Genomic DNA, 22,597 nt, shown 5'->3' on the forward strand with positions numbered 1-22,597 from the left:
GTTGCAAGAGAGAGACTCTTCCAGAGAGTCTGGAGGTGGGGCGTGCCAGTGATGTGGGGTGGCATTGGGGGGTGGCCTGTCCAGGGCGTTAGGCTCTGACTTTTTCCCTTTCCTAGTCCCTGCGCAGCTTCATGAGACAAAATATTTTAAACCATCATTTAACGAGTATTACAATGTGCCGGGAGCTTTACACACATCGTCCATTAGGACATTAGTTATTGAGCACCTACTGTGTGCCAGGCGCTCGGGCTACATCAGAGGACATTTCCTTCTTGGATCCTGACCCACGAAGCAGGTCTGACTCCCTTTTCACGGATGAGGAAGCTAATTAAGTGACTTGCCCACGTTACTGGGCTGATAAGTGGCAGGGCCTGTTTAAACCCAGGCCCAACTGCAAAGCCAGTGCTCCTCACAGCCGGGGATGTGAAGGGCCTCACCATGGCTGGCGCACAGTAGGTGCCCGGAAGTGGCAAGTCCCTGTCTTCTGGGAGTTGGCTCTGGGGGACTGGGGAATGGGGCAGATGGAGAGGGCTGTAAGGGAGGGGTGAGATTTTGGGGAGTTGCAGGTGGTATTTGAGGCCTTGAAATCTACCCTCCAGGAGACAGGATTAGCAGAGTGCGGGATGTCACTCAACCCTGCAGAGAACTTTCTGTCCAGGAGGGGATGGGTCGGAGCTGCCAGGGCCTCACTAGGAAACCCTCCACTTTGCAGCTGCTACCCCATAAACCCTTCCAGGTGACTCCAGAAGCTCTAGGATCCCCCCACACCTCCTTATTTCCTCTAAAAGCCATTCAGCCCCATTCTATAGCACCTCACTGCATGCCCCAAATCCTACCTGGCTTTCAGGGTCTACTGTGCCCCGTAGGGCTCCCCCAGTCTGCACTGCGGGGTGTCCTGGGACAGAGCAGCTCTGTCAGGGACGTGGGTGTTCAGATCAACTTGGGGTGCGAATGTAGTGGACAGATTAGGAGGTTGCTGAGGGAGGGCAGTTACCCAGTTATCCCCCTGTGCATGCTTATTGGAGGAAGGAGGCGGCCCTGGGGGGCCAGCTGGGAGGAGATGTCCGATTCTCCATCCTGCCCTGCCGTGTGGACAATGAGACTGGATGCACCTGCCCCTGGGAACTCCAGGGCGTGGAAGGGGAGGCCTGGCGCACTCCGGGCTGGGTTGGATACCCTAGTTCTGCCTCCAGAGTCTGCCGGTCTCCCTGGCAGCACCTTCTTCTTCCTGCTCTTTTTCCTTTACTTACTTGTAGGGCTTTACTCCATGTTTATCTTCCCTGCTGGATTGGGAGCTCTATGAGGGCAGAGAAATTTCTGTCTTGTTGGCTGTGTATCCCCAGGGTCTGGCCCAGGGCACTTGGGTCCTCCTGAGCTCCCCATGCCCATCTCAGCAGGCAGAGGGAGGCAGGGAAGACCTGAGCATGTGCTTCCTGTTGCTTCAGACTCCCAGCAGCCCCCGCGGAGGTGGCTTTTTATTAACCTCACTTGTTTAGAGGAGGAAGTGGAGGCTCCTAGAGGTGGAGTTCTTTTATTTATTTTCCTTTATTTATTGATTACTCAATTCAATGAAATATTTATCGGGGATCATAATGTGCTGGGCACTGTCCTGGGCCCCAGGGATCCAACAGTGGGCAAAAAAGTCTAGGGTGCTGCCTTCTAGTGCTTTGTAGCTAGTGGGGAGCCTGGGATTAAACTAGAAAAAGCACAAATGGTTAAAACAAATTATGAAAAGAACAGGGTGCCAGAGTGGGGGCAGAGAGAGTGGTGATTCGGGGGAGGGGTCAGGGAAGGCCCTTCTGAAGTCATGACATTTTGGCTGAGACCAGCAGAATGCCGTTCGTTCAGCCATCCCTTGCCCCTTTGAGGCCTCTGTGACCAGCCGCAGGGCCCTGGAGCCTCCCCGCTCTCCCTGGGGGGGATGAGATGTGCTGTGTGACCTCCAGCCAGTCTGCTGCCCTGGCTGGGCCTCGGTCTTCCACTCTTCTCTCTCCTTCCCTTCCCTCAGTCTGCAACATCAGTGTTGGGGTGTTGTGGGGTGATGAGGGGTGGTGGATGGAGGACCCCTGCATGTGCCTGGATGGGGCCTCAGGAGGGAGCTGGCTCTGGGGTCAGGGTCCTGGGCCTGCTTGGGCCCCCCCACTGACCCCCAGAGAGCCCCGGCCCACCACGACTCCCCAGGACTCGGCTTCCCCGTCTGTGCGGTGGGGTCAGCCCTGCTCTGCCTCCTCTCTGTGGGTGCTTTGCGGTCATGTCAGGGCCCCTGACCCACGCGGTGCTTTGGGTGCCCATGAGGGGCGACCTGCCTCCTCTGCTGGACCCCACTCCCAGGGGCAGTCTGGATGCTGAGGGGGCCCCAGGCTTGCCCTGGAGTCCACCTGGAGTCCTCTCCTCCCTGCCCCCGCCCCGCCTCGCCTCTGGGTCCCTCTCAGGCACAGGTGTATGCGAAGGGCTGTCCCCTTGGGCAGAGGGGCCTGCAGGTGTGAGCGGCATTGGGACTGAGGGTGAGGGGCTGTCTGCAGGGTGCGTGCAGCCCTGGGGGAGGGTGGGTGCCTTGAGTGTGTGAGTGGGGGGGTGTCCATGTGTGTGAGTGTGCGTGCCTGTGTGTGTTTGTGAATATGTGTCTGTGTATGTATCTGTGTGTCAGTGTGTAAGTATTGGAATATGTGTGTCTGTGTTTGTAAGTGCATGAGTGTGTCAGTGTGTGTTTCTATGTGTGTGAGTGTATGTGAATGTGTATCCATATGGGTGTGTCTGTTTATGTGTGAATGTACAAGGTTGTGTATTTCTCTCTGTGAATGCATGTGTCTGTGACTGTGTGTGAAAGCTCTGCTTCCCCCAGGCCCTTTCCCCACTTCCTCCTCACTCCAGCGGCAGGCTTGGGGAAGGTTCTGGAAGGGGCCTTGGGTCCTGGTCATCAACGGCTGAGCCATGCCAGCCCTTGGGACAAGGAAGGCCCTTCTGACCTGTCCGGTCCCCAGCCAGCCCCCTCCCCAGCACGGAAAGCTCCAGGCCCCTCCCCGCTGGCTGGGCACTGCCCTCGCCCGCCTGTGGAAGGACCGTGGTCCCGACTGTGCTATTCTCTCTGCACGCTGCCAGGAGAGACCGCTATGCCTACTCCTACTACCCGTAAGTAGCCCCACCTGCCCTGGAGTCCAGGCCCCTCGTGGGGAAGCCGCCATCCCCACCCCTCTGGGCGTGGACCCCACACCCTGCCTGGCCTGGTGTCAGCCCCTCCTCCACGGCCACCTGTGTCTCAGCTTCCCTCCTCTGCTGTCTCTCCTTTCCGTGTCGTCCTCCTCGCGTGGGGGTCACGAGCGCTGGCTTGTCGTCAGAGTCCTGGGTTCAGACCTGGCTCTGCTGAGTCACCCCACACAAGTCACTTGACCTCCCTGAGCCTCGTGTCCTCTCGTCCCCAGAGGCAGCCCCTTGTGTTCTCGAGCCATTCCTGCTGGTCAGGACCTCCTGCCGCCAGACCACAGTCCACGTGCGGGAAGGTCCTCACACAGGTCCCGCTCTGGGGTCCGCAGCCCTTGTGGGTGCGTGTGCTTGTGGGGGCAGACCTCTCCCCACACGGGCAGCTCTCCCCACAGTGGGCGGCGCTCAGGGCACCACGAGTCCGTTTTCCAGCCGGGTGGTCCCAGGCTCCTCAGACCCACGTTTCCTGGGTGCTTCCTCTGGGCTCCGTTCTTTACACAGAGTCCTCACGGCAACCCTGAGAAGCAGGGACTATGATCACTCCCATTTTCCTGATGGGGAAACTGAGGCTCAGAGGGGTTAGGGACCTGTCAGAGGTCACAGGAAGTGTAGAACTGGGGTTACCACCCAGGCCCCATCTGACTTTCCAGCCTCCTGGTGCTACTCTGTCTTCTCTGACTCTGCAAGCCTTCCAGAACATTCCCCCGCACCTGTGTTTGTTCTCCCTCCCTGCAGAGCAGGCTCAGATGGCCCCAGGCCAGCCCAGAGGATGGTGGTCTCTTACCTCCTACTCCCTGGACCTTCTACTTGCATTGATGTCACCCAACGTCACATTAGCTTTTCTAGCAACGATGCCCTCATGAACTCATGTGGCGCCTCCAGCTCGGCTTTCACAGGAATTGCTGACAGGGCAGTTCTCCCTCCCTCTCCACTGGTGCAGTTAACTTTTGAGCCTAAATGCAGAACTTTTCAGAGCATCCATATTCCGCCTGCTTAATCTCACCCTGGGATCAGCTGGAGGCCGGCCGTGTCTGTTTCCCTCCAGGTTCTGTCTTCTGTGGATCTGGTTGGTTGGTGCTTGTAGTTCTTCCTAGTAGGCCACAAGGCCTGGGCGAGAACAGAGCCCTGAGGCACACCACTGGAGACTGCCCTCTCGGCCAGTGTCCACTCGTGATGAGTCCTCCTTGGACACCGTTGTTCAGCCAGAGGACCAGCTGTCCTCTGTCCACGGCCCTCTGTCTGTCTTCCCTGTGGTTTGCTGGTGTCTGGCCTGTCCCTCCCTCTCTCTGTCCTTTCCTCATCCCTCTCTCTCCTTTCACTGTCTCTTTACTCTCCTCCACCTCCACCTGCTCTCTCATGTTGATGGTCAAGGTCACAGCCACAGAGGCTTCTTTTCACCTGCCCCCAAAGGGCTCTTTGGCTCTGCCCTGGCCACAGTGAGGGCGACACCCAGAGCCTGCAGGTGGGGCTGGGAGTGGGAGGCCTGGGCCTGCTGAGCCGTCTCTCGTCCAGACTGCGAAGGCAGTGCCCATCTCAGCAGCAGCATTGGTCCCCAGGGTGGAAGACAGAGCCATCTTCTCAGCGCAGGAAGGACATTGTGGTCCTGCAGAAGGTGCATCCAGAGGTCATCCTGTCCTTCCCCTGCCTCGGGCAGCTTTTGAGCCAGGGCAGGCTGATTGGTGTTTGCCTGTCTGGGAAGATCCTTCATTGGCCTCTTCATCTCCTTGGATGATCAGTGTTCCTGAGCCTTCATAACCCAGAAGTCCTTTCTTGGGTCTACCCCATATCCTGCACACTGTAGGGCCAAGCAGGGCAATGGCTCTCTGTCTCCAGCCTTCCTGTGATTGGGCCCCTGGCTCTTCTCCTATCTCACCAGAGTCCCAAGTCACTTCCCCTTTGCCTGTGCTGGGCCCCTCGTTCCTGGAGCTGCTCTGCCTGTCCCCTATCCCCTGTTCTCCCTCCCACTTTCCTCGAGTTCCCCCGGAGTCACAAACTGCCATCCTCTTCTATAAGGCTGGGCTAGAGGCCTGGGCTGTGCAGGGCCCTTGTCCAGGGGCCTCTCCAGAAGCTCTGCCCTCTTGGGAGGGACCGGGGCCTCTTATCCTCTCCCTCTGCTGCTTCCAGCGGCAGGTTGGATGGTGGGCAGTGGTGGGAATTTGCACCCTGTGCAGACCCCTTTACAAGTCTAGTGTGGCCTGTAGTGGGACCATCCTGGGCTTCTGGGGGTAAGAAGAAGCCACACTTGGAGTTCATTCTGTGCCCAGGGGAGGACTCCTGAGCACTGGCTGAGCACTAGCCAGACTCTGCCATGAAAGAGAAGTGTAGTCCTCCCCCACTGCAGGAGAAAAAGAAGTTCCCAGGGCAGGTCTCTGGTGAGGACAAGGGGAAAGGAGGATAGAGTTGGGGCAGCCATCTTCCCAGTTCGGGGTGTGGTGACTGTCTGCTGTGACACCAAAATACGTCCAGAATGACTTTCCTTCCCGTTTCCTAAGCCCTCGGGGCCAGTGCGAGTTAGGAGCTAGGTCCCAGCCCAAGGCCACTGCTACTCCATCCATTACTCTCAGCAAAGGTCTGCAGGGCAGGGACCCTGCAGCCTCTTTTGCGGGAAGCGGCAGCTCTCTGGTTCTGGTGAGTGAAGGATGGAGGCAGAGCCCCCTCAGCATCCAGGGATGCTTCTAGAATGGCTCCTGGCTTCAAAGCCCCCTGATCGCTTGGCCTCCGCATCCACCTCTGGGCTCTGTCCTGCCCAGCTCAGGCCTGTGTCTCTCGTGAACTCCCCTCTGCAGGAAGCCGGTGAACATGACCAAGGCCACCGTCAACTACCGCCAGGAGAAGACCCACATGATGAGTGCCGTGGACCGGAGCTTCACAGACCAGAGCACCCTGCAGGAGGATGAGCGGCTGGGCCTCTCCTTCATGGACGCCCACGGCTACAGCCCCCGGGGTGAGTGCTTGGGCCCTGGGGCTCCTTCCTCATGGCTCTGGGGCCCTCCATATCAGATAAGTTCTGTAATAGCCTGATCCAAAATCGAAGCATCTGTTGTGCTCTTGCTGGGTACCAGCACTGGCACTGGGAATACACAGAAGGCACAGGTATTACCTTTGTGCTGGAGGAGCTTTAGGAAAATTGAGGACTTAGACACAGACTCAAATAAGAGGAATGCAAGGTCACGTGTCAGTTGTGGGAAGTGCTCCGGGGACTCAGAGGAGGGAGTGATGCTGTGTCAGAGGGATCAGAGCTGTCTCCTGGCTTATTGAGCGCCTGCTGTGTGAGAGGCAGGGGACTAGTGGCTAAGGGTGGCTGGAGTCAGACAGACCTGGGTTTGCATCTCAGATCCCCTTAGCTGTGTGACCTGGGGCAAGTCGCTTAACCTCTCTGGATGTCTGCTTCCTCATGTATAAAATGGGGATAAAAATCATCTCTGCTTGTAGGGCTTCTGGAAGACTAAATGAGATATTGTGTATACACCCATTTAATGCTGTGCCTGACATGTAGGAAGAGTATAGTGATTCAGCTGTATGTGCTAGGGGCTTGTCATAAATCACTTTATTGCACATCTTTTAATTCTATTTAGTGCTAATTTTTACAAAGGAAAATATGTAATGTTTATGAAAGCCATAAAGTCGTAATAATACAACAGTCCCCAGTGAGCCCCACTGGTGAATTAGAGCATCATCTGAATGCTCCTCCCTAACTATATCCCCTACCTCCCTCTTAGATGTAAATATTCCCCTGAAATTTGCGTTTATCATTTACTTGCCTTTTCTGGGATAGTTTTACCACGTCTGCATGTATCCCCAAACAACGCATTGTATAATTTTGCTTGCTTTTGAGTTTTATAAAAATGAAATCACTGTCTATTTTTCAACTCAACATCATGTTTCTAACATTTGCCCAGGTGGGTGTTTCGCTGTAGTTCATTTATTTTCTCTGATGTATAGTTTTCCATTGCGTGAATATATGGCAGTTTATTTCTCCATTCTGCCGTCTGTGGACATTTGATTTGCTTCTAGTTTTCTTGTTATTACAAATGAGGCTGCTGTGAACCTTCTTAAATGAATCTTCAGGTGTACCTGCACAGGAGATTCTAGAAGTAGAACTGCTGGATTATAGAGTGTGTACTTGTTCCACTTTATAAGACAGTGCCAAATTGTTTTCCACAGTGGCTGTGCTTGGGTTCGCTCTTAGCAGCAGTGTATAAGAGTTTCTGTGGCTCTACATCAAGCTCAAAATTTGCCAGGCTTCTTTACTTTTGCCAAACTAGTTTGTATAAAATGGTAATTCTCTATAGTCTTAATTTGCATTCCTCTGATTACTAATGAGGTGGAACATATTTTCAAATCATTATTGGCCATTCAGGTTTCTTCTTCCATGAAATGCCTGTTCGTGTCTTTTACCTAATTTTCTATTGGTTTTTCTGTTGCTTTCTTAGTGGTTTTAGGAGTTCTTTATATATTTAGGATGATAAACATTTGTCACTTATGAATTGCAAATGTCTTCTCCCAGTTTGTGGCTCATCTTTGTAGGTTATTTATAGTGTCTTTGGACGAACAGGTTTTTATTTCAATTTAGTCACGTTCGTCAGTCTTTTCCTTTTTGATTTCTACTTTTTATGTTTTCTTAGAGAATTCTTCCCTATGCAAGGTCATAAAATCTTTTTTACTTTTTTCTAAACTTTTTAATATTTTGCATTTCACATTGCAAAATAGTAAATATCCATCAGTGATTGATTTTTGTATGTGATATGGATTAAGGATTTTATTTGATTTTTTGATAGGGAAAAGCAACTATGCCAGCATCAGTTGCTACGGTCGTACTTTCACTGCTGATTTGCAGTGGCACCTTATCATAGATCACGTTTCCATATATATGTGGATTGTGTTTTGGCTCCCTATTCTCTTTCATTGGCCAGTTTGGTGATTCCTATGCCAATACTCCCTAGCCTAATTACTGTGGTTATCTAAGTGTTGATATCTGAAACATCAAGCCTTCCGAACTTTGTTCTCCGTCAAGGATGTCTTGGCTATATTTGTCCTCACTCTCTTTCTTATAAATTTCAGAATCCTCTTTTCAAGTTCCTTGGAAAACTTCGTTGGGTGGATTAGTAGTGAACCTATAGATCAGTTTGGGGAAAACTGACATCTTATGAAATTGTCTTTCTATCTGTGAATATGATATATATCACCCCATTTATTGAGTGTCTTTCAATAATTTTCTCCATAAATCTTGTACATCTTTTGTTTGATGTACCCCCAGGTCCCTTGTAGTTTTGATTTCCATTGCAAATTGTGGTAAAATACACATAACATAAAATTTACCTTCTTAACCATTTTTTTTTTTTGTGAGGAAGATTGTCCCTGAGCTAACATCTCTGCTAATCTTTCTCTATTTTGTATATGGGAGGCCACCACAGCATGGCTTGATGAGCGGTGTGTAGGACCATGCCTGGGATCCGAACCTGCGAACCCCGGGCCACCAAAGCGGAGCGCGTGAGCTTAACCACTATGCCACTGGACCGACCCCTCTTGACCGTTTTTAAGTGTACTGTTCAATGGTATTAAATACGTTCATCATGTTGTGTAGCTGTCACCACCGTCCATCCCGGTGTAATGGGATGTAAATCTGAAACTCTACACTCGTTAAACAATAACACTCCATTCCCCCCTCTTCCTAGCTCCTGGCAACCACCATTCTACTTTCCGTCTCTATGATTTTGGCCACTATAAGTATTTCATATAAGTGGAATCATACAGTATTTGTCTTTTGTGACTGGCTTATTTGACTTACTGTCCTCAAGGTTTATCCATGTTGTAGCATCTTTTAGAATTTTGTTCCTTTTCAAGGCTGAATAATATTCCATTGTATGTATATATCACACTTTTCTTATTCATGTATCTGTTGATGGACACTTGGGTGCTTTCATGTTTTAGCTGTTGTGAATAATGCTGCTATGAACATGGGTGTGTGAGTGTCTCTTTGAGACCCCGCTTTTGGTTCGAGTATATACCCAAAAGTGGAATTGCTGGATCTTATAGTAGTTCTGTTTTTAATTTTTTGAAGAGCTGCCATACTGTTTTCCATAGCAGCTGAGCCATTTTACATTCCCACCAACAGTGTATGAGTTCCAATTTCCCTACATCCTCACTGATACTTGTTATTTTCTGTTTTGTTTTTGATAGCAGTCATCCTAATGGGTGTGAGGTGACATCTTGCAGTTTTGATTTGCATTTACCTGGTGATGCGTGATGTGATGTTGAGCATCTTTTTATGTGCTTATTGCCCATTTGTGTATCTTCTTTGGGAAATGTTTGAATTGGGTTGTTTGTTTTTTTATTGTTGAGTCGTAGGAATTCTATATATATTCTGGATATTAATGCCTTATCAGATATATGATTTGTGAATATTTTTCTCTCATTCTGTGGGTTGCCTTTTTACTCTGTGGATAGTGTCTTTTGATGCCCAAAATGTTTAAATTTTCATGAAGTCCAATTTGTCTATGTTTTCTTTTGTTGCCTGTGCCTTTGGTGTCAGAGCCAAGAAATCATTGCTATGATGAATGTCGTAAAGCTTTTGTCCTACATTTTCTTCTAAGAATTTTATAGTTTTAGGTCTTACATTTAGGTCTTTGATCCATTTTGAGTTAATTTTTGTGTATAGTGTTAGCTAAGGGTCCCCAACTTCATTCTTTTGCATGTGGATATCCAGTTTCTCCAGCACAAATGGTATACTTTTAAAATAGTAGGTTTCTAATTGTTGCTCATGTGAAGAAATACAGTTGATTTTTGTGTATATATATATTGATCTGATATCCATACTCCTTGATAAACTTTCTTATTAATTCTAATTTGTCTGTAGAATCTTTCAGATTTTCTAAGTACAATCAAGGGATCTGTGAATACTGACAGTTGTTTCTTCTTTCTCATTTCTTATCCCTTTTTTCCTTGTCTTTCTGCATGGCACTGGCTGGAACCTCTGTTGAAGGGGAGTGGTTATAGCAGGAATCCTTGTCTTGTTTTCCTGAGTTTAAAAGGAATGCTGGTAACATTAAAATACTCGGAATGAAGTTTGCCATAAATTTTTGGTAGAAATGTTTTATCAGATTAACCAAGTTCCGTTCAGTTTTTAGTTTGCTAAGAGATTTTATTTTAAATAGGCATTAAATTTACCGAGTGATTTTTTTTCCACATGTATTGTAATGTCCTATTTTTTTTTCTTTAGTTTGTTAATGAGGTGAATGACATTTTTAGATTTTCGAATGTTAAAATAACCTTCAGTTCCTGGGATAAATTCAACCGGGTCACAATGCATTTTATTTTTAGTGTATTTTTGGATTCAGTGTAATTATAATATTGTTCAAGATTTTAAAGCTGTATTCCCAAATGGGATTGGCTTGTAATTTTTCTTTTTTTTACTCTCCTTGTCTGATTTCTGATATCAAGATTGTATTAGTCTTATAAAATGCTTTGAAGGTTCTTCTCTTTTTTCCACATTATGGAAAATTGGAATAATTGACACCTTGAAAGTTTGGTAGAATTCACCTGTAGAACAATCTTTTTTTTTTGTTTTTCTATGCGGAAAAATGTTAAAATTTTAAATCAGTTTATTTAAAGGAGTAAAAGACTATTCAAGCTTTCTATTTTTTTCAAGCTACTTTTAGTAAATTATATGTCTAGGAATTTGTCCATTTCATTTACATTTTCAAATTCATTGACATGCCCTTATTTATCGTGTTCTTTTTGTGATCTCTCTCATTAAATTTTCGCCACAGCCTGCTATAGTGGTAGCTCTTATCAACCTTTCATCTTACAAATGGTGAAACAGAGGCTCAGAGAGGGAAAGTCACTTGTCTGGGTCAAACAGCCAGAAAGTGGCAGAGCCTGGATTTAAATGCAGGTCTTTCTGAGTTGCAAATTGCTGCTTCTACTGTACCATGCTAGGCCTTGAGGCGTGGGTGGGATTTGGACAGGCAGAGATGGGAAAGAAAGGGCATGCATGGGTGAAGAATAGCATGGGCAAATGTTGAGGAAAACATGGAGAGGTCTGACTGGGCTGAAAACTCAAGTGGGTGTTGGGGAGAGTGGGAGGTGAGGGTCGTGTGGGTGCAGGCCGTGCTGCTGTTCAGAGATACAGAGAGGCAGGAAACACGGACTCTGCTCCCAAGGAACTCACTGACTAGTTGGGGAGATGAGACTGACCCAGGAAGTCAGCACCAGGCTACTTGCCATGTGGATGGTGGGGACAGTTAGCGCTGCTGGACTTTTGAGAAGATACAGCTTTGAGCCGGGGTGGCCAGAGTTTCGGCTGAGATGGATAAGACTTGACTGCTGGTGAGGAGGGAATGGGCCCTGCAGGCAGGATGCAGGCCATGGGGGAGGGTGTGATGGCTGGGAAACTTGAGACGTGCTCGGGAGACTGGAGCTGAGTCTCTGCACCTTCTCTCTCTTTCTCCACGCCCCACGCTGGTCTCGCCTCCACTTCCTTCTATTCTTTCCCAAACAGTGGAGGCCAGATTTTTGGGGTTTAGAACAGAAAGCCATGTTGATTTTGATACATCCTCTACATGCAAATTTTAAAATAGGGACCTACCATGCTGAGTAAATGGTGGCAGGCTGGCCGTGAGAAGCCAGCTGGAATGTTCCCAGGATGTTGGAATGTGCCCCCATTGTCTCTGAAATCCTGCCTGTGAAAACCCTCAAACCCTCCTGGGCCCCATCCATCCAGAGCTCTTGACCTCTGTGGGTGCCAGTGGGTTCCAGCCAAGTGGTTTGTCACCTAAGTGCCAGGTTCTTTTATCACCACAAATGCTCCTGTATCAGGAAGAGGGAAACAGAGAAGGCAGGTGGATAACAGGACCCAGAGTCAGATGGGCCTGGGTTTGAATCCTGTTGCTGCCACTTAATGAACAAGTAACTTGCCCCTTCTGGACTCAGTTTCCGCATTTGGATAGGGGGGTAACAATAGTGCCTACATCACTGGGATGGTCTAAGGATTCAATGACTTAAGAATCGTGCCAGGCATATGAAAGCACTCAGGATGTTAGTTATTGTTAGCTATTCTTACAGGCTGTGTTTTCTTTAAAGTATTTGCCAATTGCAAACAGTGAAGGAAAAGTATAGAGTGCTCCTGGGTTGTAGAACTGAGGCCTGTCTTCATCTGAGGGTGGATGGGAATTGGGGAAAGAGCTCATCTTTCAGGAAGATCTGAGGATTCGCATTTTCAGGTGAGGAAACTGAGGCCCAGAGAGGTCAAGTGACTTGAGTCAGAATTTGAACTCAGGCTCTCTCTGACTCCAGACCCAGTGTGCTTTTCTCTGGGCCTCAGCCCTCCCCTGAGAACATCAGCTGTCCAGTGGTTGCTCCCAAAAGATGTGCCACAATCATGGTGGAGCTGGGGAGAGCCTGGGAGAACCCCAGGCGACCTTGAAGCTGAGGTCTGGCTTTCACTTTCTTTCCTCTCTTGCTCCCTTTCAGGGGCTGCCAACTGTGGGCAAGCTGGTCCTTGAGGGGTAGTGGGGTGAGAGTGTGTGTGTGTCTGTGTGTCTCAAATCCCATGGGAATTCGTGGGCAAGGAGATAGGGACCTGTCTTCTCTGGGCCCAGGAAATGTAGGGCCCTCTTGGCAACATCATCCTGTTGTCTTCTGGTGGTCTTACTTGTAGAACATCTTGTGTCGCCCTCAGGCTCTTCTGGAAGCCACCCAGATTTGGCTCTGGCTTCCCATCAGGATCCCAGCCAGGGGGCGTTTTTTGCTTGTCTTCAGCCATTGCAGGATGATTCCATGCCTCCTTTGAGGCTGCGTCATAGCCGCCAGCCCTTCAGGGTCTCGGGGATGAGGTGTTGGATTCTCCACCATCCTCGTTTGCTTCCTTCTCCACCTGGAGAGTTCTCTATGGAGCTGTCGGCATGGTTTCACAAAGAGCACTAGGACCTCTCTGTCTCTGAGTTCTTTGAGTCAGCTGAAATCCTTTTCCTTGAAATCTTTGCACTTGTCTTGTATGTCTGTTGTAGATGCTCTTTAGAATTGTCAGGTCCTGGACCAAGATCCTACAGTGGAGAAGGACCAAGACAGAAAGGCCCCCTCTGGACAGCCAACTGCCCTGGCTTTCTGAGACTCAAGGGGTTCCTCCCTTTTCTGGAATCTACTAATCATGTCAACAGCCACCATCTGCAGGTGCTCACTGTGTGCCAGGAGCTGGGCTCGGTGCTTTGTACGCATGACCTCATTTAACATCTACATCATCGTATTGGAGAGTAACAGTTTTTATCTTCATTTGACAGGTAAAAACGGAAGTTTAGAGAGAGTAACATCTCCAAGGTCACATGCAGAGCTGGGATTTGATCTGAGGCCTGTCTGACTCCAGAGCTGTCTCTTAATCTCCACGTTACACTGTGTTCCCCTGAGGATGGTTCATGAAACAAACAAACAAAAAAGCCCTCCATGGAGAAAGACGGTGGTGAACCATTGCTATCTCCACCCGTCTCCTGGAGATTTAAAATGCACACTTTGGTGCAGGAAGCCCCGAGATCTCTTACAGGGAAAAAACCTACTTATTTTTGTTTAAGCCAGAATTTCACAGATTCCTTTGAAACATAGAACCCTTCCTCGTCCTCCTTCTCTTCTTCTTTTTCATGCAATACCTCTTAGTCATCTGGTGTGACTAGTATTTTCTGGAAAACACTTTGGCAGCCACTACATTGGGCAAGTCTCTCGTCTTTGGACCTGTTTCCCCATCTTTAAATGAAGGGTTTGGGGCACCTGACCGTGATGGTGTAACTGGCGCATGGCCTGCCCTCCAGCTGTGAGCAACTAGAAATGGGGATCAAATATGCGAAACAATTGTTTTCAGACATTGGGTGACGGGCAGCTCAGGACTGTGAGTCCTGAGAGAAGAGAGACAAATGAGGTGGGTCCTGCCTTCCCTTGCCTCTCTACCTGGAGGCAGTTTTCACATCGTGGCCCAGAAAGGGGGAGCCCAAGCAGCCCCTAGTGGTCTTCCTGATTTGAAGAGACAGGGACTGGAGTGTGGGGGGAGGAGCTGCATGCGGGGGTCTGCCCGGTGCTCATGCATTCATTCTGTCAGTTAGACACGCGTAGGAATTAGAGGCCAGGCACTGAGAAGGCTCCCCAAGGAGGGTCATTTCAGCTGAGACCTGAAGGGTGAGAATGAGTTCACCAGGCCAAAAGAGGAGGGGAAGGGTGTTTGAGGCAGAGGAACAGCATGTGTGAAGGCACAGGGAAGGGAGGGGGCCAGCATATAGGCCCCGTAGGGAGTTCCCCACCTGCCCCTGTCCCCTCAGACGTGGGCAGAGAGCAGCTGTGAGAAGTGTGGAGGGCTGGCCTTGAAGAGGCCCCTGCACCTCACCTAGGACAGGGGAGGGAAATGAGTGTTAATTAAGTGTGTGGGGAGGGTGTGATTGAGTGGGCTGTTCCCTCAGTCCCAGGACCTGATCTCGGGACCAGCGTGGGATGTCCTTGGGGGTGCTGACGAGAAGAGCCGGGGAGTGGGTGGGTCTGGGGGATAGGGGATAGTTTCTCTGGGTGGGTGTGGGGGGCACTGTGAACCTCCCGACCTGCTCCCCGGTTGGCTGAGGCCCTGCACGGGCTGACAATGGAAATGCTTGCGCAGGAGAAACCCTCTATTCAGGTGCCTCGCGTTAATCTGCAGAGCGGGTGACGACAGCAGCTAATTTCAGGATTTGCTTGTCTTTGAATGGGGGTAATTGCTGGGAGTTGCTAATGTTCCAGATTGTTCCCTGGAAGAGGGGGAGGGAGGAGGGGCGGCCCTGGGCTCTGCTGAGCGCTGCCCCCTGCAGGCAGCACGATGAAGTCACAGAGGGGTGGGCCCTGCTGGGGAGCAGCAGGGTGGAACTAGGGGATCACAGGGTCGTGGCAGACAGGGCGTGGTCAGAAGGGCCCTCGGAGGTCACGTGATCCCACCCGCTCCTTTGACAGATGGGAAACCCAGATGCAGAAGGGAAGGGACTTGCCCAGGGTCACACAGGGTGGGCCCAGGGAGGCTGCTTGGCTCCAGGGAATAAGCCAGCCGTCTTCCGTGCTGGCCGTGCTCCCTCCCTCAGCCCCCCAAGTCCCTCCGGGGTTCCCCAGGCTGGGCCTGTGTGTGTCAGCAGCCCTTTCCCCTTTCTCTGACTGCAGGGGACCAGCGCAGCGGTGGGGTCTCTGAGGCCAGCAGCCTCCTGGGGGGCTCTCCACGGCGTCCGTGTGGCCGGAAGGGCTCCCCATACCACACGGCGCAGCTGCATCCTGCGGTGCGTGTGGCTGACCTCCTGCAGCACATCAACCAGATGAAGACGGCCGAGGGCTACGGCTTCAAGCAGGAGTACGAGGTGCAGGGCCCAGTCCAGCCGGGACCCCTCCCCGGGCCTCACTGGTCTCTCTTCTCTGTGCCCCCTGACCCTGGCAACCCTCTGCCTAGCCCCAGATGGACGCCTGCTCCACAATCTCCAATTCAACCTAACCCTTATTGACCTTGACCTTGACCTTCATTCTAATCTCACACTGACCTGGTTTCTCACTCTCATCCTAACCTTGATTTGAGATCTGACCTTGACTCTTAACTCAGTCTCCATCTGGACCTGGTCATAATCCTTATCCATCCCTAATCTGAACCTGACCACCAACACTGACCCTGACCTCTGACCTCACCCCAGTCTGACTTTGACCCGGACTCTCCTCCTAAACTCCATTTGCACTGGCTTGAATCCCATCCTGCCTCCATCTGGACTCTGACACCACCCTCACCCTAATCTTAATTTGACCCTCACCTTTACCTTCTTCCCAACTCAAACTGGATTTACTCTAAACCCGACCCTCGTTCTAAAATGTCTCTCCAGCCCTAAGTGTAGCCCTGAACCTGGCCCTTATTGTGGTCCTACCCCCTCCTGCCCACATCATCCCTGTTGACAGGAAGGGACCTTACGAGTGGAGGGGTTTCCCTCCCTCACTGACTACCACTTTCGCACCTGGCAGAGCTTCTTTGAAGGCTGGGATGCCACAAAGAAGAAAGACAAGCTCAAGGGCGGCCGGCAGGAGCATGCGCCTGCCTGTGAGTCCTGGGAAGGGCTTGGGGTCTGGGGCAGCGGGTGGGAGGGAACAGGGCGGGGAGCACAGCCAGAGTGGTCCTGGGGCAGCCTCAGAGATTATAGTGGTATCGGCTGCCGTATATTGAGGGCCTACCAATGCCAAGCTGTGCACTGAGCATTACACCCATTGCCTCATGTATTCCTCTCAATAATCCTGTGAAGTGGGACGTTTTACAATCCCCACTTTACAGATAAGGAGACTGAGGCTTGGGAGGTTAAGCTCCTCGCCCAAAGTCACACAGCTAATACTTGCCTGAGCGGCACATGACCTCCGGCCTCCTTGATACTGCAGTCTGGTCTCTAACCCCTGGCCTGTCCTGCTTCCCCTGGTGCCCAGAGCCAGCTGGTTGGCCCTGAGCCTCTAGGTTCCCTGGCTGCCCTGCCCGTGCCCCACCTCAGGCCTCCAGGTAGGCTTCCCTGATTGCCCCAGCTCTGGGCTTCTCAGTTCAGCCCCTGCCCACCCCATGGCCACCTGCTCTGTGTTTCCAGATGATCGGCACCGAGTGAAACTCCACCCAATGCTGGGCGACCCCGATGCGGACTACATTAACGCCAACTACATAGACGTGAGTGCCTCGCCCCTGCCATCTCTGCTGACCTGGCCCGCCCGCTCCAGGCTTACTGTCCAGGCAGGGCAGAAACCTGTCAGGGAATAAATGGGGGTTCAGATGGCTGGGCTCTGGGCATCCCCACCTCCTACAGTCAGTGCCAGGGAGCTCAGAGGCGGGGAGCACAGAGTGGGCGGCAGCCATCAGGAAGGCTTCCTGCAGACTTCTGGAGTTGGCCTGAGAGACGGGGGTGCTTCACTGAAGCAGAATGAAGGGAAGAGGGCAGACAGCTAGGCCTAGAGGTGAGGAAGGATCCCCTGGGTCAGGGCCAAGAGACTTGGAGGTGGGACTCCATGATACACAGTGAGGCTGAGGGTAGGCAGGGGCTGGATTGTGAGGCCTCGAATGGCAGGCTAAAGAGTTGGGGCTTTTTCCTGGGGGCACCAGGGAGTCTCTAAAAGTGATATGACTGTTATCAGAGTGGTACTTTAAGAATAAGAACTCATGTTTATTGAGCATGAACTATGTGCCAAGCGCTGTGCTAAGCACTTTATACCAAATATTTAATTTTATATAATCCCTACAGCCACCCTATGAGATACTTAGCATCATGACATCACTTTATGGGTGAGGAAACTGGGACTCAGAGAGGTGAAGCTACTTGTCCTAGGTCACACAGCTAGTGAGTGGTCAAGAAGGGACTCACATCTCAGCCTGTCTGTCTCCAAAGCCTTTGCTGCTAACCGTGAGGCTCTCCTGCTGTCCGCGCGGCAACTGGGCCTGATGGGACTGAGGGAGGAATCAGAGACAGAAGCCAGGAGCCTGGGCTTGGGGGTGAAGAAAGGTGATGAGTGTGCTCCCCAAGTGTGGATGAGGGTGAGATAGCCCAGGGCCCAGGGACCCTGCTCAGACTCTCATACCCTGCAGCAAGCCAAGTTTGGGAAAGAATCATTTATTCATTTATCAGCTATGTTTCGAGCACCAACTAGGAGCCAGGCATTGTGCCGGGCACCAGGGATGCAGCAGTGAACAAGGCAGACACGTCCCTGCTTTCCTGGAACATGTAGATTCTAGTGGGGGAGACATGTGAACGTATATACAAGTTAGCTGATTTCAGATTAGGTGGGAAAGCACAGGCCAGAAAGAGGAGTGACTTTCCCCGAGTCACATAGTACAGTTAGTGGAAGGGCCACGGTTGGCTGTGGCAGGCTGCATGGAGGCGGGAGGGCTTGAGCGGGCTTTGGGTGGCTGGAGAGCAAGAGGAAGGACATCCCAGGTGGGGAGCAGCGTGAGAAAGGCCCGAGGTGTGTAGGAGGAGGAAGGTGTGCATGGGGGCGGGTAGTCAGGGACTCTTGAGATGCTCTCTCCTCTCCCTTTTCTTCCCCTCCTCCTGGGGGCCAGATGTGCTACCCTATATTGTCCAGAATTCCTGGCCTTTTTCCCCACCTCCCATCCTCTCCCTTGGCTGGGCCTGGCCTCTCAGACTTGGGTAGCTTTGGTGACAGGGGGCCTCTTCTTGGTCTCCTCAAGGTCCCAGTTGGCTTCTCCTTGGGCCCCAGCAGGGATGTGCCACTCCCCCCTCTCCAGTCCACCCATCTCTGCTCTGCCTCCCCTGCTCACATCACCCATTCTGGCCACTGCTGTGCTCCGTCCACCTCCATCTGCCTCTGGCCTAATATCTGTCTCTTTTGCTTTGTACTGTTCCCTCACTGGAATCATTAAGATTCGGATAAACCGTCAAGTAAGTATCTCTCTCCTCGTCTCCTCCTCCTCCTCCTATCTGTCTGACAGGCTGTACCTCAGACTCTCTGACAGTCTCTAGCTATCTCTCTCTCTCTGTCTCTGTCCCCCTTCCCCTGCATTCGTGTGCCCAACACCAGCTGTCCATTTTAGCAGCCTGGCCAGGGGCCACCCAGGGCTGAGGATTCAACACCATCCCTATTGTAAGCAGTTCCCTCCCATCCTACACTGCCCTGAGACAGGCAGCAGTGTTGGGGGCACTTCCCCAGGCCCCATTCTGCACCGGCCACCACCTCTGTCACCTTTGTCCTCCAGCTCCCCATGTCCCATGAGTCCTCACTAGCCGCACCTTCTGTGGGGCCCTCTGGGGGTGAGGGGAAGCTGCCCTGGGTCTCCTGTCTCTGCTGCTTGGGGTTGAGGCTTCAAGGAAGCAAGCATGGCCCCGGTCGGTCCCCTTAAAACTAGTTTCCCTGGTGTTCAAATCCCTTTGTGATCAGTGTGCTTGACACTCCACCCCAACCACTTTGCGCTCCATTTAGATGGTGTATTTTTGGGGAGCAGTTTGGATATTCTGTTTTTAAAAATTGTGCCATCTTTGGGCCTTTGAGAATTTAAACAACCCCTAATTCGTCTAGCGATCGTTTGATTTGATTTTTACTATATATTATTTTCGTAGTATTTGATGTCTGAGGGGCTTGTTTGCTGCTTTGTGGGTACCTTTTCTATTTGATCTCCTTTTTTCTTTTAAAAATGTATTTCTTGCTTTTTATAATTGCAAAAATATCAGACTTTCAGACAACACAGAGATGCCTAATTCATAAAATGAAAGATCCCTGCAGTCACGTCTGTTGGGGATGGGCAGTTATCCGGATGTGCTCCCAGGCTTCCCCCTCCTTCTGAGTGCACTTAACCAGTTGGGTTCATAAAGTTCTCAAATTTAAATGGAATATTAGGCCGGGGGAATGCAGTGGATACACTCAGCCCTAGCGCCCCCTACAGGAGCTGATGAGTACAAATCGTTACGCTTCTTCACATCTCAGCTTCTACACAGCAAACCACGTCCTCTTAAATCCCTCCCATTTGGTTGGATGTTGTCAGACTCTTAGGAAATAGCCTTAGAAGACTTGGCTTAATATGTCTTCAAATGCCAGTTAATAAAGGTGTCCTTGGCTGAGCACCTGCCCTGTGCTGGCACCTCAGGCGCATCATTTCGTCGTTACCACACTCTCCAAGGTAGGCACCTACCTGCGTTTGGCAGATGAGAAAATTGAGGCTTAGAAAAGTTAAGTGACTTGCTCACGGCTGCATGGAGCTGGGCCTCAAACCCAGCCTGAGCCCTTGACCCTTACACTAGACCGTGGTTCTCTCCCTTTGGGGAGCATCGGGATGCCCTGAGGGTCTTGCCCGCAATGTAAGTGGTCCATCCCCCAGTTCCTGAATCAGACTCCAGGGAGGGCCCTGGTGTCTGCCCCCGGAGCAGGCTCCTAGGACATGCTGATGCCCCGGACTGTGAGGATCAGTGGTCTCTGATGCCCGTCTCTAAAGTGGGCGTGCTCTAGGTGATTGACTTATCTTCCTTTAATGCCTGATCATTTTCAACTTTCCATTTCAGTGTCCTCTATGTAATATAATTGTGCAGTAATGCACGTATACAGTTGAAAAGTTAATATACAGATATTTTGAGGGTTATCTATTTAAGAACTTGTTCAGCTACTTACTGTATTTAGTGACTAGCATTTGAGTGTGCTGGGCACGGACGGACAGAGATGGATGAATCACAAGAGGCCTTTGCTTTCACGTGGAATTCTTAGGCAGACTGGTTTTAGGTGGAGCAGCCTGTTCCCAGTCTGACCGGTGCTGGGGGTAGGAGGGCAGCCACTGGCACCACCTTTGCTGGACCTTTCCCATCCTCCGCCTCCATCTTCCCCTCTGACTCCCGTTGCTCAGCATCTCTGCTGAGGACTTGAAGCAGCGGCAATGGCTAGGGAGACAGCAGGAGGGAATTAGGCTAGACCTGGGGAAGTTCCAGTGGTGAGGGCTGAGTGACTCTGGGAGGCTTTTCATTATTGGTAACTTTGACCACGTTTTGGTCATTTTCATGAGAATTGTGTGTAGGTATCCTCATATTGCAGAGGAGAGCGGAGGCTTAGAGAGGCTGAGAGCCTGGCTACTCGAAGTGTGTTTTGAGGCCCAGCATCGGTGCCACCTGGGAGCTGGTTGGAAATGCACAATCCCGGGCCCCACCCCAGACCCTCTGACTCTGAATCTGCCTTTTAACAAGATCCCCAGGAGATTCGTGCACACATTAGAGGCTGAGAAGCCCCCTCTTAGTGCCCAGAGTCACATAGCTACTACTTGGCAGAGCTGCGAGGGTGACCCGGGATTCTTAAACCCGATAGTAAACCACTGTCTGCCTCAGGAATTCTTGGCATTCACACTGTTTGGATCTTCAGGGGTACTCTTTGATGCTTAGAGTAGTAGTAATAATAGCTACTATTGATTAAGTATTGACTTAATGCTTGCCACAGTGCCAAACCCTTGACATATGTTGCTTTATTTACCCCTCACAACAGCCCTAGGAGGGAAATGCTATAATTATTCCCATATTATAGATGTGAAAATCGAGGCATAGAGAAGTGAAGGGATCTGCCTAAGGGTACACAGCTAGTGAGAGCTGTGTAGAGCTGGGATTTGAACCTTGGCAGTCTGACTTGAGGGCTCCTTGGGCCTGGGAAGCCCATGGGCCAGAGGAGTTGTGGGAGCTGTGTTGAGGGCATGTGTGAACTTAAGGCGAGGGCCGAGCTTGGTTGTTTTCTCTTGCACCAGCCCTGCAGTGCTTCTAACCTATCCTGTGTTGCCCGCCTTGATACTTGGCATCTTGTGTGGGCAGGACTCATGGCTGGCTGTGGCCCCAGGGCGGGAGTGGGAGACCAGCTGGTTCCTCTTCTCAGCCTGAGGGCTCTGGGCCTCTCTTTTGTGAGAGATAATTCAGCTAAAGTGCTTAGCACAGTATATGACTATAATAGGGTCTCAAAATATTTATTATTATCATTGATTTTAAAGATTTAAAAAATATTTTATCTGGGGGCTGTGAGTAACTCCTGTGCACATTTGCTCCCCACCTGAAACCTTCATCTGGGCCCTCAAGCTCTGGGTGATTGAGGTGGTAGGGAGGGGGCACTGCCTATTCTGGTTGCCCTGAGGGAGGCTGAGATAGCTGACAACACCCAGCCTGGGGCCTGGGGTGATTAGGGCCTCTGGGGCTTTCGGGACAGGGCAGAGTGACCCTGCACTTTATTTGTCTCCACACAGCAGCCAGGTTATAAGCTGATTGTGGATAATTAATCCCCCGCTTATGGATGGGGAGACCCTCTAGGCCCGTGAAGGAGTCGTGTCCTCTCTGGGATCACACAAAGATGGGTTTAGACCCAAGACTCTGGTGTCCCAGCTGCACTTCCCTCCTTGCTCTGGGACTGGGAGGAGAGGGCCACCCTTGTTAGGAGGTCCTGGGGAAGAGGTGGGACAGTTCCCTGGGGGTGTGTGCTGCTTCTGGGAGAGGAGGGCTTAGGAGGTCTGGGGAAGTGAGGGGCTGCTCCCTGGGGTCTTAACACACCCTCTTCTTCTGTTGCAGGGTTACCACAGGTCAAACCACTTCATAGCCACTCAAGGTACTTGGCACCTCTGCCCATGTGCCCCCCTGTGCTGAATGCCCCCTGCTGCTCTCTGTCTTCCCTGCTCATCTGCTTCAGTCCCTGTCTGCCTCCCTTCTGTCTCTCTGTCTCTGTCTGTCTGATCCCTACTCTCTGGCTGGGTCTTCTGGAACCTGGCCATCACTCTCTGCCCCCTCTTTGTGTTTGTGCCTCCCCGGTATGCTCAGCCTGTCTGTAGCTCCCTGGTCCATCTGTCTGTCTCCGAGGTGGTGCATGCAGAAGGGCTAGCCAGGCTCCGTACTCAAGGGTGTGGATCGTGCATCTCACTTTGGGGGCTGCTTGGGTCCCTCTGGCTGTGTCC

The 22,597-nt window shown here is 51.2% G+C and overlaps 1 protein-coding gene across 2 annotated transcripts in view; it reads left to right on the forward strand.

Annotated features, from left to right (window-relative positions):
- PTPRU (protein tyrosine phosphatase receptor type U) overlaps window positions 1–22,597 on the forward strand; it is a 79,461-nt gene that overhangs the window by 42,660 nt on the left and 14,204 nt on the right. For both annotated transcript variants that reach the window (XM_058553473.1, XM_058553472.1), the window contains exons 15-19: window positions 5,985–6,142; window positions 15,352–15,542; window positions 16,186–16,261; window positions 16,788–16,864; window positions 22,218–22,254. In XM_058553473.1, coding sequence (XP_058409456.1) covers window positions 5,985–6,142; window positions 15,352–15,542; window positions 16,186–16,261; window positions 16,788–16,864; window positions 22,218–22,254 — 539 coding nt within the window. The remainder of the gene's footprint in view (window positions 1–5,984; window positions 6,143–15,351; window positions 15,543–16,185; window positions 16,262–16,787; window positions 16,865–22,217; window positions 22,255–22,597) is intronic.

The sequence above is a fragment of the Diceros bicornis genome, chromosome 13, assembly GCF_020826845.1.
Source record: "Diceros bicornis minor isolate mBicDic1 chromosome 13, mDicBic1.mat.cur, whole genome shotgun sequence".
Taxonomy (NCBI): domain Eukaryota; kingdom Metazoa; phylum Chordata; class Mammalia; order Perissodactyla; family Rhinocerotidae; genus Diceros; species Diceros bicornis.